We start from the raw sequence: 17,909 nt of genomic DNA, 5'->3' as shown, positions 1-17,909 counted from the left end.
GTAAGGGGCACCAATGACCTGCACACACACAGGTGGAAAGAGCAGCCCCGGGAGCACTGAGGAACATTACTGCAGATTTATATTCATTAATAGAAAATAATTTTGTCTACAAACACTTCTTCACCCCAATTATAAGTTTGAAAAGGATACTTATATCATAAATGCATTTTCTAGGTTTGCCCCGTGACTGACTAGCTTACTTGTACTTGTAGAAGTTGCGCTGTGGAAAAACTGCTCTTTTCTAAGCCACAGGTCTTTTAGTTTGGGGTTATTTTTCATTTCCACAAAGGAGCAGAAGCAGTTACTGGAAAAAAAAAAAAACAAAAAACAATTTGTTTGGAAGCAGGCAAAAGTTCCAATGACATCTGTGAAGAAACCAGGGCTGAAGAGGTCATCTGTTTCTCTTTGTGCCATTTGATCATGAACTATATCAGAACGTAAGCTAGATATGGCTATCATACCCTGATTTTACAAGATCTAAAGGCTTTTGTTTTGCTTTTCTCGATACAGAAGCCTACATTATACACACCTTCACAGATTTTAAATGTGCATAGTAATAAACAAGCATAAAATTACATTAAGAGACACACGTTTTACATTATCACTTTGTGAATTGCCATGCTCATTACTGTATATTTCAAAAATGGTTTTATTATTATGTTAAAGCTTTCGCTGTGTAATTTAAACAATAAAAAATAAAGAATCAAACTACTTGCTTTCCAAATTTCCTTTTTCACTTTACATGTATAGCCAGTAAGAAAGTGACACTGTAGAACTGAATGAATCCCTGTTATTAGAATTACATCATTAAAAAAGTTCACTGAGCAAACTAGGTCTAGGAAATAAAAACCAAGAATTCAAAACTCACAAGTAAATTCTGACTGGGGAATCTTTAGTGGTCCTATACACCATCCTCAGTGAGAATTCACTCCCTGCATACCTTATAGCTAACAGCTGTAACATTTCTGCAGAAATATTAAAGTTTATTAGCATTATTTATTAGCATTACACATTTGTTAAGAAACCTAAACAGGCATCAATTTAGCAAACCATGGTGGCTGTACCTAGTTAAAACACACAAAAAAAAATCACGAGCATCCAATGGGAACAAAATAAACCATGCTATTAAAAATCCTTCCCTTTAAGAGCCAAAGGAAAGGTGGGCAGAAGAGTTAAACCTGTGTTTTTAATGCCCAAAGGAGTTTAATTCACAGAAGTCACCCAGGAGCTGTTTTACACCCAAAATGTGGATCTGGCTAGCAATGGTTAGCCAGCTGCAAGAAGAAACTTTAGAGAGAGCAGTGTAGTTACTGTGCTCTCATCATCTGCCACATTTAACACAGATCACATGCATTCAGCAGTGATCAGCATTTCTTGTGACCACTAGGAAAAGTGCGACCAAAGAGGAGTTTGAAGGCAGGACCTGTCTTGGTGGTGGTCACTGGGGAAGATCCTAGCAGATCTGCATGAATGATGCTGCCAGCACAAAAAGAAAGAAGGCTCCTCAGAGCCCCATGAACAATAAATGCCCAGGGCTTAGGGCTATAGCAGAATAAATGCACACAGGAAACTAAAAGTGGTTAATTGGTGGAACAAAAAATATTTACTGAACTCCAGTAGAACTTACCACTCATGAGCTTTAAAGTATTTTTAGAACACTTTAAAAAAAAGTTTTTAAAGTATTTCTCCCTGGCAAACAGGAATTTTTAACAGAAGCAGGTGTTTAAGCCCCACTGATCACCATATGAATACAGAGTAAAAACTCATTTGAGGTCCAGTTAAAGTCTATAGGAAAGCTTTGTAGTGCAAGGATTCGGAGATTTGTTAACCAAGAAGCTGCATCTCTCTTAGCAAGAGACATCCAATCCAGCAAGAAGATTGATGCTCTTAGAAGCCACAAACAGGCTTAGATAAAACAGGAGCAATGGTACTTGAAAACTGCATTCAACAAAACAAAGCTGATGTGGCTTCACTTACCTGGCTGTAACACAGATCTTTCCAGGGATCTTTGAGATTACTGTGTCATCTGCATGTCTGCACAGTGCTGCGCTGCCAATTCACTCCTCACCAAGCGTCGGTCAGTTAAAAAATAATAATTTAGTTGTTAGCTTTCTAGATACTGGCTCTAGGGCTGGGAGCTCCCATGTTTTGGTTTCTTTAAGCTTGCTTGCAAATTCAGCTTGGTACTATTACTCATCTTGTAGAGAGGCCTTGGGTATGGCAAGGGCTGAAGGCTGAATTTGCCCATGCTGGTAAAGAAGTGCTGCTAAAATCCCCAAACTCCAACTAACCACACTAGAGGGCACTCCCAGCACCCCTTGCTGGGATTTTTTTTTTTTTTAAAGTTTGTTTGCTCTGCTGGGCAAACAGCAAAACCAGCAAGTCCCAGAATTGAGCAGCTTCCTCCAACTACAGCCTCCCTTGGCCATCACTCACCTGTCCCAGCTACACACACCTGTGCTACCCTTTGTCCTTCTTGTACCTGTACCCTTCACAACACTGTGGCTCTGTTCAGTGGCTTCTGAGGGAGAATTAGAGAGAGAATGAGCTTGCTTTTTAAACTGTCCACTTCCTCCTGTTCTGTAATCAATTCAGCACACTGGAGCGGAGTGAGTTCTGAGAAAAAGGGAAAAAAATAAAAGCATTCCCGTAATAAGATCCCTCAAATTAAGCACTTTCTTTTTATAAGGACTTTACCTGGATCTGCTACCCGAGACAACTATTCTTTAGCAATCTCTTACTTTGTGCAGAGATACTGTTCTCTGGATGATTTATGCAACTTCTCTTGAAAAATAGATCAGATTAATGTATCTGTGTGCACACACATTATTCTAGCTCCCAGATAGTAGTGTAAGTACTGGAACATGCTTTCTGAAAAAGGAGAAAACATAAGTTAAAACCACCAACTTGCATAAAAATTTCAACCCCAGCTGGGTTGGGGAAACTTCCTGCACCAGTATCAGAATGCAGGCTTCCAAAGAGATTTGAAAATTTAAGCTTAATGAATGTTGTGCCCTGTCCAGCATTAGAAAATAATTCATGCCATTCCCAAACATATCAGTGAAACACATATAGACAAATCAAATAGACATCTATAAATCACTCTTTATTTTGTGAAGAACACTTGAAAAATAAAGACAAAAGCTTTTCCAGGCTTTGGAATATAACCATCACAAACTGTGGAATCACAAAGACTCCATTTTAAAAAGGTATTCCCTCTCCCCACCCTGCTTTTAATGAACTCTCATTTGTGGAACGGTCCACAATAGCTTTAACAAAAAAAAGAAAGCATTTTGAGCCAACATTAGAAATAATTCAATACTGGTTCAGTGCAGAAGCTGCTACATTACACTTCAAAGGCACATACTAGGATCCCCCCCCCCCCCGTTAGTCCTTGTAATTCATAGTTAAATTTCTCCAAACCTCATGTTTTCAAGAAGAGACTAGAGTTATTAAGAAGTAGTTGGGAAGGTTAAGCCCAATACAGCCGTCCAGCATGGAACTGTAGGAAATAAAGTGACAGCACAGGAAGTGCAATGCAATGCACTTGCAAATAAAAAAGTTTTCTCCTTTACCTTACTAATCAGCATGTGCCACAGTTTCTGTAAACCTTGGCTCACAAGACGACTTGCTGACAGGGAAGAAGGTTTCACAAAATAATTTGGATACAGCAAGCTGAGTTGGAGAGAAAGAAATTGGTTGCCCTCAACTCTATCAGAAAAAAAAAAATCTATAAGAGTAGGATTCCAGGAGTTCAAGATTCAAGTAAAGCCCACCTATGACCAAAAGAGTTAGGAAATTAAAATACCCCCTTGATTGAAACATCATAAGAAAGCACAGAAACTGCTGAATTTTAAACCTACCAAAAGGATTAAAGACTAATCACATGCTTCAAGATGAGGTACTTCTGACTTTTCTTCCCTTTTATTTTGTTCATACTGTCAGTTTGTCTTGAAATTGTCAAAAATACCAGCATATTACTAATTTACAAAAGGTGAAGTCAGTGAATTTTCTCACATTAGTCAAAATTTTAGTAGTCTGCTGTACTCACATCTTCTACAAAATCTTCTCCATACGTGAAACAGATTAAATACAGTAGTGTCCAAAAATTACTTGTATTTTGTTCACCCTACTTCAGGCGATGTTGAACAGTTGTTTTTAAAAGTTGCCTTGCTCATTTCAAAAGATTTCCAAACATTTGTGCAGTTCAACAAGGCTATGTAGTGTGTTTAATAGCAGACTCCATTTGATACAATAATCAATTTGCACAGGCTCCCAGCAGCAAAAGGCAAACACATTACATGCCATCAGCATTTTACTGCTGCATGGAAATGCTTGTGTTATCTTCTGCTATTCCATGGTCACCTTATCATTCATAGTGTGCTTAGAATTTGATTAGAAACAGTTAATTCCATTAAGAGTTTGAGTACAACTAGTACTGACAATTTAAGCCAAAGAAAATTCTGAACCTGATGGGAAATTAGGTAATGAATAGGCATGTGCAGTGGGGGAACACAGTTTAAGTATTATAAGCACTAGAAAAGTTTATCTGAAGATGCTAAAACATCAACTTTTAGTAAACCCTGATTCCCAGCTTCAGGGGTAAGAAAACACAGTCTCATTAGGTAGTTACAGGCACTCTCAATCTTGAGATCCAATCTTACAAGCATTTGGTAAACATTCCACTTCACATTTAAGAACCTTTGATACTGAGTTCAGCTGTTTGTTAGTGGGCTGCCTACATGCCCTTCTATTGTGGAGGCTGTAAATCAACCGTCTGACTCCAAGAGAAACATTTTCTTTTTCCTCAAGTGTAACAAATATTAGCCTTTTTCCTCAGTACACTAGAACTCATACAAGACCAAACAACAGGTCCACCCAATTTTTCCATCCTTTTGTTTAACGAAGCTTGTGAATAATAAAAAATCACCAGCAACTTTAAAATGTAGGGCTACTGCACTACTATTTCATATCAGAAAGGGTCTTCAGGTTTAAGAGCTTGACAAATTCTGAACTTAATCCTTTCTTAGTCAGTTTACTACCCTTTGTCCAGAGACTTCTACATTTCCTTCATTCCTGAAATTGGATTCGAGTTACTACAGATTTAGGTTTATATATAAACAGACAGAAGTAAACTCTGGTATCGCTAGTAACTTTAGTGATCAGAGAGAGAAGAATAATTTCTAAAAAGATATGTTTATGACCGCATTAAAAAAGGAAGCAAACTTCATAGTGATGGTGCAAGACATCAGCATCAGACAAAAAAGAGCATTTAGGGTGATTATAAAAAGTCACCAAAAGGTAATACAATATATTATTCATTTTTCTCATGAATAAAGTGCATTTACCTAGCCTGAGAATAAGTACCACATTGACAAAGGGATGCAAAAGCACTTCCAAGAGAGATTAGAAGAAAATCAGTTATCTTAAATCCTATATCCAGTTTGTCTCGGTGATTCTTGAAGACGCTTTGAGAACAAGCATCCCTCTTGCTGGTCCAGTTGAGGTACTCCAATTCAGTACATCGGCAGTAGGTTCTTGTCAGCAAAGCATCTCCTGTGCTATCTGAAAACTCCCACATTGATAGAAAGAGCCACTTCTGGTTTACGTTGCTTAGTATTCAGTTTTTCCTCAGACAAAACATGGTCCTGTAAGCGTTCAGCTTGCCGACTGTTAAAAAAAAAATTAAGATGCATGAAATTAGTATGAGCTTTAGCACCTAAAGCAGAGTGAGACAGCAGGACTGGAAACCCAATTTCCATTAAATTGTAAGAATGATACTGCCAGTTCCCACTTATGACCTCCATATGGCCAGCGCAGCAAAGGAGTTCGTTTTTCATCTCCAGAGGCAGTGTCAAACTGTCCAGCGTATTGCAAGAATAAAAAAACTAAGGTAGGAACATGGCACTTAAAGCCAGAAGACTGAATTATCTGAGCGCTTCTTTTGGCACTACTAAAATTGTACACTAACAGCTAGCACTGTCCCAACAAATTATCCAGGTAATAAGGTACTCTGAAAGACTAGGCTGTAAAGAACAGCTTTCACATTTGTGAACAAAAATACAAGTAAATATTCAATACCTTTTCTTTTTTTCTAATGCAAGCTGCCTTTGTTTCTCCTTTCCAAGATCATCTCTCACTGTGCTGAAGTCCTTACTGTCATCAAGGAGAAGATTCTGTTGTCAAAAGAGATTGAGTGGGTTCATTTAAATTCCATCTACCAAAACTATTTCCTACATATCAATGAGTTTAAACAATAAATTTAAGGCATTTCCTCTAATTTGATTTCAAGTTAAATGCAGATGATTAAAAAAGGCAAAAAAAATCTTCAGCCCCTCTGAATTGGCCTTAATCAGAAATTTTTCTCAATACATCAGAACAGGACACCAGACCTCTAGCACACTGCCTGATAATTCATCAAGTATGTTCTTTCAGAGGTCTCCTAAGTTAGTTTTATTACCAATTCAGAGCTCAATATACTGCTATGTAATTTATTTAAGTACTTAAATAGATCTGTAGTAATTATTTGGGAAATGTAATGGATTTAAATTTAGGATATGTTTTTAATGGGCACTGTTCTTGGATTTTATTCTCAGTTGAAAAAACAAAATGAGGGCAAGAAAAACTCAGTTTCTTCTGGATAGTGTACAAGCATAGAGCAGAAACTGAGTGTCTTACACTGGCTAAGAGAGCACTCCACAAAAACCTCTAAGGTGTTGCCCTCTAGTGCCAGTAGCAGGACATAAGCGGGGAAAAGCATGGAACTTCCACAAATGGTTAAGAACAGGAAGAAAAAAACATCAGTACCAACAAGGTTCCCCCCTTTACACCATGCGCAGTCCAGATTCTTATGTTAAAACTTTCATACCAATGTAGCACGATACAGGAAGACCAGAACGAATTTGATTAACCGCAGAGGGGACAGTGTCTGAACCTAATCCTTGGGCAATAATTAAAGCCACATTAATTTACCTTCACCCCAATGGTATCTCCATCTTTCAGATGATAAGGTGCTGACTGTAAACTCTCCTGTTTTTTCTTCCGTTTTCTCTTTGAAATTTGCTGAGTCTGTATAAAAATCAAAGTAGAACATTCATACACAGCTGATTTCAGGAATTTGTTTAAACTGACATCTGCCGGCAGTCCCTAAAGGTGTAGGGTCCCCACTAGCTATTATTACTTAATCAAGAGTCCTATTGTCATGAAAATTAAGTCATTTTGTTTTTTGTTGCTTCCTCATGAGAAAAACACTTATTTCTCTTTCCTCTTCCACACAATCTCTTGCAGCTCACCTATACGAAGTAAATGACACTTTGTGATCAGGGACAACTCTCAGCCAAAGGACTTCTCGTATAGTGAAGGGAAGAAATGCTCTGATTCTGTTACTTCTACAGATGTCTGTCATTTCCATTATCTAATTGCAACAGCAACAGATTGAAAAATTCAAGCAAAAGATACCTTTGCATAACAGCCATACTCATGAACTGCAACTAAGTAATGTTTCTCAACCTATACAAACAAATTTAGTAGTACATGAGAAACCTTGAATGAACTACAGATTTATCCCATGCCAACCACAACTACTCTCTTAGCCACATAAAAGTCTTTTGGGGGAACTTGTCAAAATTGCAAGTTCCAATGACTTGTGGTGTAATTAAAAATCCTAATGTCTTAGCTGTAATTTAACGAAGACCTAACAGACCCTTGAAGAAATAAACCACTTCCACCAAATTTACCGCACGTTCACATTGCAGGAAGATAAAGATGTGCATTCAAATATGCATGCTGAAGAACTGTAATACAAACCAACATGTACATTTCTCAAAACAACTGCTAGATTCTGTCATTCCAGATCTTACCCAGCTAGATATTGGCAGCCACTCAAATTTTTCAGGGAAGTATTTGGCTATCTCAATTTTATCTACAGGGAGACAATAGTGAGAAGCCACTCTTTGCCTCAGTGCCCAGGTAGTGCATTCTTTGGAGATATCCCACACCAAATCCACGGAGTCATAGTAGTCCCTCTCCCCTGGTATGCCCATCTGTACTCGAAGCAGCAGTTCATGTGGGCTGTCACAAGAAAGAAAAAAACACTCCTGTGAATCATGCTTTTAGAATCCAGAAATATTAGTTTTCACTGCCTCCCACCATCCCTTATTTTAGACAACAGCTCTACCAGAGGAAAATAAGAGCATTCAAGCACAGCGACATCTGTAATCTTCACTAAAAGTATTTAAGTAAAAAACTGCTAGATTAAGTGACATCTCAAACACATGCCAGTAAGAAATAAGTGTTTTCAAGACTTACCCCAAGTTTTCTTCTTTTTGCAAAGGTTCTATGCAGATTGCCACTCTGGCACCCAGTTTATATTCACTGAAAACAAAACAAAGATTATACACATTTTCAGTCATGTATTCTAAGTTCACAAGTAGAAAAAATCATGCTTCTAGTCAAGTAGATCCACGCTGATCTGAACCAAAACAAGAGGCTATTGGAACACACAAAAAAAAAAATCAGAAAACTGCCAAAACTGCATTTAAAAATATAAAATAAGGCTTAGCATAACAAGTGTGATATGATCTACTTATGTTCACACTTGCCCATTCCATACCACTTGAGTTGAAAATTGTGTTGAGCAAAAACTTGAAATAACCAGAGATGGGCTTTATTTGGCTGAGCTGATTTACCTCTCCACCAATCCATCTCACAATTCAGTCAGTCTCTTGCAATACTACTTGAGTGTTCAATAAGAAACCTACTTGAGTTGCTGCTTGTTGTGTCGTAAAAGCTTGCCTGGGCGCTTACTTTCCACTGTCCAGGCTCTGAGAAATGTGGGCAGTGGGACAACGTGCTCCTGACGGCATGGTAAGGTCATAGCCTGAAAAAACAAACATTTCTTCAGTAACTTCAGCAGCCAGTCTGCTTGGAAAGAAAGTGATTGATTCTCAATGCTATATTGAAGCAATTAGACACAGGGCAAAGTATTTAGATTTATTCCTGCTTTTGACTCACAGGTAGTGAGCAGGATCAACGTATTTGCTTTACGACCTCAAAGCGAGTTGACCTTCACTCCCTCCCAACACTTCTCAGTTTGTCCTAAGCTTCTAAAGTACTCTTTTTTTTTTTTCCCCAACCAAAATTTGTCTAACTGGGAGGGAATGAGGCTGAAAAAATCATTACCATGATCAAGTGCTGTAAAAAGCTTCCTCAAGCCCTTATTGAGGACACAATGCTGTTTCCATGCTAGGACAAATCTTGTTCATAAGATGCAAATGGGCAGTTTTACACAGCAGCAGTTTGGATGAGACTGTGAAACTGAAGTCATAACCAAAATGGCAAATACTGGTATGGATCAGAAACTGGAGAAATATCCTTTCCCATGCTGTTAAGTAGAATGGCCAACTGGCTAAATAATAGAAGAGTCTTATGATAGTTGTGTTTTTTTTTTCCCTTTAAAAGTGTATTAAACTTCTATTTTTCTGTTTAAAAAAAGCATTAAAAATAACCTTAGTTTCCGGGCAAAGAAACTAAGCTATATTTCCCTGAATGACAAACATGACCTTCTGTGCATCTAAAGCAATTTTTTTATTCATTAGATTCAACATACAAAAAAACACGCAGAAAACTAATACAAGAACAATGTGGAAATGAAAAGTGGCTTTTGGGGAGTGCTTATATATGTGTTCTTGTCATGAATAATTTGTACATTGTGAAATAAAAATAGGGCTGCAAGCCAAAGTTCCAGATGAAGTGCAAGAAAGGCTTTTGCAGCTCAGGACACATGACAGGTAGAATGGCAACTGCAGGGAACATACTAAGGAATTATCTGAGCTACATGCTCAAACTGCCTCTTGGTACTTACCACTGAACATGGCATATAAGCAAATGCCATATCAGAACATACTAGAGACAAGGGAAAAGGAAATAAAAAATATGTATTAATATAGCTCAATTAATCACAGTGTTGCTTTACATTTCCAACACAGGAGAGCATCTAACCTGCATCTTCAGATCTTCCAAAGTGGCTTCGCCTGCTATTTCTATACTGCCAGCGTAACACAGATCCGTGTCTGTTTGGATGCATTCTGGTGAGTCTTTAGATGGGGGCAGGAGGGGAAGAGGGAGGAAGAAAAACAACAGTAAAGTGAGTATGACATTGTCCATGGTCCTAAGAGATGGGTCACTTGTAGGTGAGATTTCACTTCGATACCTGACCTAAGGTTTTTTATGGTAGTTTAAGAAACCTACTAAAGTCTGTAAATGGTATTAATTAGTGGTTATGACTCTGAAATGCAGGGTGTCTTGCAAGGAAAATTCAAACTGTTCTTACCTACACTACCAGACTCAACATGGAAGTCAGACTCTGACAAAGCTTGAGAGAAAAGGAGGAAAAATGGAAAAACAATCTGAACTTCTGCAACACAGCTCAGTAGCAAAGGAAGAATTTACTCTTACTATAGAGAGGAAAATTGGTTAGTTTTCCCTTTTCCAGTTTGTTGTTTCCCCAACTGCTTTTCTCCTTCCTTTTCAACCCTTTATGTAGATGTAAAATGTACTCATTCTCCAACTTCTCCAAAATCAATTTAGCTTGAAGTGAGATAAATGTGATATCAAGAATCTGACATTTGAAGTCAAATCACATGCATGCTCTTTGAGTTGATGCCTTATAATACTGCCACTGCCTTAAGTATGGAGAAGCAATTTTATTTGCTGGCAGGTAAACAGCCCAGGCTTCAAACTCCAGTGAAAATCTTTGTCCTTGACCAAATATAGCCAAGAAGCATGAACAGTCCCATCCAGCATTCTTGATCTAATAAAAAATTAGATCTCTTATGTCTCCTTTCACCATAAGCTTACTGAAACTTGTACAGTTGCCCACAGGTTTCAGGAGGATTTTAAAGGTTTGGAATAAAATTTAGATTTTTGACCAAAAGCCCTCATTGTTATCACAGGCAATACGACTCCTTTTGAAAACTGATCAAGCTCACCTCCAGCAGGAGACACCTGCAAATCATCCATCCTGCAGGCCAACCCATTCACTTGGTCTTGTCCATTTTCTCCATGTTTCATATGGCTTGAAGGCTTGAACCACCAGATGGGAATTTTCAGAAAGCCCTGAAAAATGAACAGAAAAAAACAGTCAGCCCATGTGTTCCAATGCAAATTAAAATTTTTACCTTCCTCTGGTGAAGAAGGAAAAAAAACTCGTTCAAGTCTGAGTTTTTGTAAAGATACTGGCATTCTTTTTACAGGGACTTCTCAGTGAAAAAAAAAAAGCCTCATATCACATGCTATCACCATCCTGCTCTGCCATATGGCATCTAACATTACGTTTTCAACTGACTGACATTTGTCTGGAGATCCAGACATAAATATGACCTTACCAGAGGAAGCTGTATTCATTTAGCTGCAACGTTGTTTTGCCAGTTCAGAGATGCTCCTGATTTTCTCACCTGCTTCTTTCTTAGTGTCCCTTCCTGGCTGGAAGCAGGTAAGTGGATGTTTCCCTCATTTTCTGAACAGGATATAGGCTTTACTTCTTCTCTTCAGATGCAGCTCTGAACTGCTCTATTACCACCCATTGTACTGTTGCAGTAAGTTCTTATCCTACATTTTTGTCCTCGCAATAAACTATGCTAAAAGTATCTGTTTTTCTTTGAAGCTTTATTCACCACAAAATTGCTGAGACCTCTACTACATGCCCAGTGCTTCTTGTGGACTTTTAGCCTCCTGTTTCAACTTAAAATGCTCTATATCACTTGAGGTTTGCTTGTGCAGAAACCTTCCATGACCATCGCTGATGACAGTTTCCCAGCAGGGCCCTCCACTTTCAAGCAAAACCATCAGTACAAAATCTGACTTTAAAAAGAAACACAAAATCCTTTATTTTTTTTAATGATTTTATGAGGAAATAGTAGCATAAGAATTGTGCCTTCACAAGAACCTCGCATTCCAGAAATACTGGTTTCTTCCAGATTTGTTAACCTTGACACTTCTAGACAAAGCTGCTGCAATGGCTAATTTTATTTTATTTTTTTTTTTAACAAAAGAAGGTTAGAGTTGTAAAACTACAAAAAGCATTATTCATTATTTCTGACTAAAAATATTTCAGTTGAAAAATTCTAGAATAAGCAAGAGAATAATTTACTTTCATATTGAAGTATCAAGATGCAGTCACCTGACTAAGGACATATTTTTACCTTTGGTGGAAGCTTTCCTTCAGTTATAACCAAAGTATCTCCTCTACAAACATTAAGTTCCTTCAGAGTGGCATTCTGCAGGAAGAGAAAGCATAGTGCACTTAAGTCTACATGTTCTTGTGCTTTGTTTTCTAAATTATGGTTTATCTTTTTATGCAATGTGTGCCAAGGGTTTTTCTACATCCACCACTTGGAGCTAACTTTGCAGCAGGACACAACTATTACATTTACAGGAGTCTGCACTGCAAGAGGTCTTCCAGTGCATCCTGCTGAGCTGCACATTTCCTTCACACCTCTTACCAATTAAGATCTGTTTGTTTGTAATGTACTTAATGTGTGCTAATCCTAGAATTCAGGAAAAACTATGTGGATATGGCTTAAAAATAATACCTGAAAACAGGAGCCAGGTGTGTAAGGTTTCCATTTCAACCTATTGTTAAAATGCCTTCATAAGGCCTTGTGAAAACAGAACACTGCTGAGTAAAGTAGCACACAAGAACACCACACATTTGCTTTATAGCAGTTCTCTTTGGAAAAGTCCCTAAAGAAAAATGCAGACACTGTTGTGTGTTTCAAGTCAAAACTATCATGTGATTCAAGTCAAAAAAAATAGGATCCTCTTACTTCCTGACTTAATGCTTCCCCTGCTTCATAGCACCAGTCAATCCTTCTCAAATGCCAGCTGTCACCTACCAAAGAACAAAAACACACAAGGAAAACTAATTAGCCAACGTTACTGTTTCATGGAAGAAAAAACACACATTACAGATGTCTTAATTGTAGTCATAGCTAAGGGTTGTTGCTTTTTTTTTTTTTTTTTTTTTTTTAAGATTTAGCACCTATGCATAAAGCATAAAGTACAGAAGGAAGAAGTATAACTAAACTTTTTAATTTGATTAAAAGATAACAGATGAAAATGCACTTTATTCTTTGCAGAGTACAAAAATTGTTTTTCACAACTAAACCAAAGCACATAAGGAATCACATCAATAATTTATGTGGAGAAAGGACTACTTTGCAGTCTTTTTAAACAACATCGAAATTCAGTGAAGCCTGACATTTCTTTGAGAGAAGTCAGATCGCAAAGCTCTACACAAGGCTGAATTTAATTTTCCACAAGCAGTAATATAAAAAGAAAGCAATGAAAACAGAATTACTGTTTCTTGGCAGTAAACCTATACCACAGGGAAATGAAAAAGGTTAAGCTTGTATTTAAAACGTCATTATGTACTCCACCCGTATGTACATGTAAACAAGAACACAATACTTAATTTTATCTTGGGCTATTCAATGTGTATTCTGACAGTAATGTGTTTCAGGTGAACATCTTTTATGGAGTATGGCTTAACATGCTGCCATCACTCCACCATAATACAAATTCAGCATTTAATGAATGTTTAGAAGTAAAACTAGGAAACACCACCACTCCAAGTCTGTTGTTCTTCCTCCACATCAGCATCAACACAAAGACGTTCAGCCAGGAAATTCACGTGTGATGCAAGTGCTATCTATATCTCTTCCTTAATCCTCATAAAAATGGTCAGTAACAGGAACTCCTACCACTCAGATTCCCAAACAGTGACCAAATTGTGATCTCATTTTGAGCTTGTTTTTGCCAAGTGACCTAAAAATGCCTTTTTCTTAAGCAGTTCATCACATGCAGTGGTTTCCAATGAAACTGATGTCTAAACTGCCAAACACCTTCACCTGTATGCGCACCCAAGTGTACATTTTAGAAACTGTCGGTTTTGCCATATTGCAATTAAACAAAGCTGGAAGCTGCACAACCAGCTTTTATCAGAGCAAAACCATAAGTTCATAAATCTTTCCTCTCCCCTCTTCACATTACAACAACAAATAAATCATTTTAATAAGTTTTAGGGTACCAAGATCTGTCTTAAAAGCCTGGAAAATACATTATTAAACAACAGTACAACTAACCTGATAATCCAGATTTTTCCAGCATTAAATTTAGACACTGGAAAAAAAAGAGAAACATAAGTTGAAACTTCACATTCTCAATTCATAGGTTGGGAAATAAAGTTTTCAGGAAATCTACACTAAAAATTCCTAAGACACATAAACAGAGTGACTGATTCCTGTTCAACTCCTATAGCAATATAGTTATGTAGACATGGTGCATTTGAGCTAGATATTATACCCTTTAAATAGGGATTTTTTTCTCCTGTAGGAAGCTTACTGAGTCAGGTGAGTAGGCTCACACACACTGTTAAAAGAAGTTTGTGCTGTCAGTTTGTTGGTTCACTAAAAGAAGTTCTGCCTCTGAGCTCAAAAACGCACCTTTTAGAAATAAAACCTGCAAAACTCACTTTCTACTACTTCTATATATCAGCACTCTGGACCAGAAAGAGGGATTTGCAGTACTGAGGACTGCTTCCCTCACTGTCCACAGTTCTTCCTGACTCCTGTCACTCTAATTTCATCCATTCAGAGTTTGATAAACTACAGAAGTGTTCGCAGCAAAAGTGTCTGTAGCAACATCTTGAATCCAGTAACCCTCACTAGCTCTCGTTCTCCATAAGCAATGTAAGATGATTGTCTTAATTCCAAATTCTTTCCAGTCCATATACAGCCTACCATCCTCCACAAACCATGCAACTATTGAGTCTGATTGACTGGTCCAAGATAGAGTTATGGTGCTCACTGCATTTTTCTGGATTTTTCTGTTTTGACTGTCAAGCACATTAGAACAACTTTTTGAATACACATTCCCAAAGACACTGCCTCATCTTCATACACTACATTCTATCTCACCTGGACTTGGCCATAATTATCATCAAAAGCTGCCTTGTCCTCTTTGAGCAGTGCTGTCAGTCTAACTTACAGACCTGTTTTTTAAAACCTAATTGCATAGCATGACTCAAAAGCATGCACAGAGAATCATTCTGGTTGTTTAAGACCTCTAAGATCATTTAGTCCAAAGATTAATCTAGTACTGAGAAATAAATGTAAGCTACCACATAAAAAATTTAACTGGCAGTCTCTGCCATGATTACATCTCGTTCTGAGTATTGCTGTTTATAAAAGGAGTGGCTAGTCACACATAAAGTAGCGAGACTACATTCATTTGAAGGAAACATGATGTCTCTTTACTATTTGGTGAAAGCTCAAGGCAAGTTCAAACACTTCCTTTGACACAATGTCCCCTGGCAAGCTGAAGCGACACATGGGTACAAAACAAGGTTCTCTATGAGCAGCAAACCTGACCCAAGCATGGCATAAGCTTTGAAGAGCATCTAGACTTACTTCTTTCACAGAGGCAGTCTCTTCCACAACTATCTCCATCTCAGGGCCCATATGTTGGTCATGCCCAATAATAAAATATAAGAAGAGCTAAAAAGGCAAGTATAAACTGTTTAGAATACATATTTAAGTATGGAAATACTGAGAGAAAAAAACTCTCCCTAATGCACTTGGTAATTGCATGCAGTACCAGCTATTGCACTGTTGCCATCAGTCAAACAGCACTGCAACTACAGAGAACAGAGGAGCACAAGCAATTGAGTTATGGCCATCACTAGAGCTTCATTGAGCAGCTGTATGCATGCTTTGCCTGCTGCAAATGAGAGATAAAACCTGCTAGCTTAAGCCCTATTCTGGCACTTTGATCAGAAATATACAGCTCCCCCACCATGTTTACAACTTGCAGATATCAAATATATTATCATCTCCCTTTTCTTACTTTATGCTCTCTTGCTCACATGCACATGGAAAACTGCAAACAGATCAATTATAAAAAGTGATTTACAATTAGTCAAATGAGCTATGTTAACTGTTAGTGTATAGGCTCTTGGCCTTGAGCACCTGAGATAAGTGACGTGAACGTTACTGATAACGCGTATAATTCTTCAGACTAGTAAGCAATTTTTCCCCCATACCAATTATCACTACAACCATTATAAAAGTACAAAGAGGACCACATGAAATATTGGGAAACACGAACAAAGCAAAAAAGCAGCTCTAGTCCCTTTTCAGTCCCAGCCCTTCTATACCTGTGTGGAAGTTGGAGCTTTTCCCCGACACAGCCCAAGCAAGCTTCCCATTTTCAGTTCCGCTTCCTTGACAGTATAATCTTCAGGCACTTCAGGGAAAAGAAAATAAGACAAACACCATAAGCTGCTGTTTCTTGAAAGTATCCATTCTACTATGCTGCTCTTTAGAGAAAGATAAAGTTTAGTGACATTTAAGGAGCTTAATTTTCCACAGTGTTTACATTATATCCGTAAGCCTTCTATCACTAGGGCAAATCTGCATAAAGGTTTCTCCCCACCACCCCTTGTATGGGGTGACAGAAGACTTCAGAATGGAACAGACATTTCTAGGTTATCCGGCTCAACCTCCTGCTCAAAGCAGGACCAGCTATGATGAGGTTTTCTCAGTCAAGCTCTGAACACTTCCAAGGATGGCTAACGATGCATCCCTGTGCCCCATTCCTGTTGTTTAACCACTCAGGGTTAATTCCCTTTCCCCTGCTACCACACATAGTGGGAATTTCCCTTGCTGTAATTTGTGTCTGCTGCCTCTGATTCTTTTATCCAACTCTGTGAAGAAGCTCTGAGAAAAATCTGACTCCACCTCCTCCACAGGTCCACACTGAGGAGTTAAAAAATGACAATTATTTTCTCCCAAGCCTCCTCTTCAGGCTGGAAAAAAAAAAAAAAAAAGCTTCCTTTCCCTCATGTTCCAGACCCCAAACCATCTTGGATGCTTTCCTCCAGATTGGCTATAGTTTGTTAGGGTTTCTCTCTCATACTGGGGAGTCCCTAAAACAGATACCACACTCCAGATGTTGTCTGACAAATGCTGAGTAGAATGGAATTAATCTCTTTGGCCTCCTGGTTGTACTTTACTTTAGCAGTGTACCAGTAAGATAGTAAAAATAGGGAAAATATTTTCCAACAATTGCAAAACTGATCTATAGTCTCTCACTACTGCCCAAACAACAGTGAAAATAAAGCTTGGGTTTCTATTCTACTAAAGTTGGTCATCAGAAGCAGGGTTATACATTGGCAGTAGTATTACACATCTAAATCACAAACCAGGCTGTGGCATGAACAAGTTCCTCTATTCCTGTGGAAGCAAAAGTCCACACATTACTCTGTTTAACATCAGATACAAGCAGCCTTCTCACAGTGAGCAGGAGCATAACAGTGCTTCCTCCATCACCACAGGATTGAAGTCTTTTAGTTTCTTAAAGAATGATACTGAAATAAGTAAGTAAATTTACCTGGAGAGAGAAGTTTTCCATTTCCACTAACAGGTCTAAGACAACTGTCACTTGCTGTAACAAAAAGGGTGCAGAAGAGAGGTTGATATATTAAACAATTCAAATAAGAAATCTGGCTCAGAAATTTAGACAGGTAACGTATTTCAGATTAATGACAACAACACGTTTATCCTAGAGGCCTTCCTCTGGAGATATTACATCAAAAGGACTGAATTCCTAGGGACTTCACAAACAAGTTTTTATCCTTTCAGTGAAAGATTACTTTCTCTTTGAAGCCACCTGTTAGCCACAATGAGTAAAATATGAAACTGGCCATGTTTCCAAAGACTCTTCTTGGGGAGCTTTAGGAGGCGCCAGGATGTGGGGCTGGGCACCCTGCTCGGGGTGTCCCTGCTGGAGCAGGGTTGGGACAGGTGGACCCAGGGGTCCCTCCCCACCTCAGCCAGTCTTGTCATTCTATG

The 17,909-nt window shown here is 38.2% G+C and overlaps 1 protein-coding gene across 2 annotated transcripts in view; it reads right to left on the bottom strand.

Annotated features, from left to right (window-relative positions):
• Positions 1-3,422: 3,422 nt before the first annotated feature.
• Positions 3,423-17,909, bottom strand: part of USP40 (ubiquitin specific peptidase 40) — a 33,370-nt gene continuing 18,883 nt past the window's right edge. For both annotated transcript variants that reach the window (XM_084289619.1, XM_084289620.1), the window contains exons 19-32: positions 17,449-17,502; positions 16,214-16,302; positions 15,468-15,554; positions 14,142-14,178; positions 12,825-12,889; positions 12,201-12,275; positions 10,989-11,115; positions 10,000-10,094; positions 8,760-8,878; positions 8,308-8,373; positions 7,860-8,070; positions 6,973-7,068; positions 6,082-6,176; positions 3,423-5,670 (exon numbers count right to left, since the gene is read on the bottom strand). In XM_084289619.1, coding sequence (XP_084145745.1) covers positions 5,562-5,670; positions 6,082-6,176; positions 6,973-7,068; positions 7,860-8,070; positions 8,308-8,373; positions 8,760-8,878; positions 10,000-10,094; positions 10,989-11,115; positions 12,201-12,275; positions 12,825-12,889; positions 14,142-14,178; positions 15,468-15,554; positions 16,214-16,302; positions 17,449-17,502 — 1,325 coding nt within the window. In that variant the 3' untranslated portion in view covers positions 3,423-5,561. The remainder of the gene's footprint in view (positions 5,671-6,081; positions 6,177-6,972; positions 7,069-7,859; positions 8,071-8,307; positions 8,374-8,759; positions 8,879-9,999; positions 10,095-10,988; positions 11,116-12,200; positions 12,276-12,824; positions 12,890-14,141; positions 14,179-15,467; positions 15,555-16,213; positions 16,303-17,448; positions 17,503-17,909) is intronic.

This window comes from Netta rufina (assembly GCF_964035555.1).
Source record: "Netta rufina genome assembly, chromosome: 6".
Lineage (NCBI taxonomy): Eukaryota > Metazoa > Chordata > Aves > Anseriformes > Anatidae > Netta > Netta rufina.
This window is presented reverse-complemented; position numbering and strand designations above follow the sequence as displayed.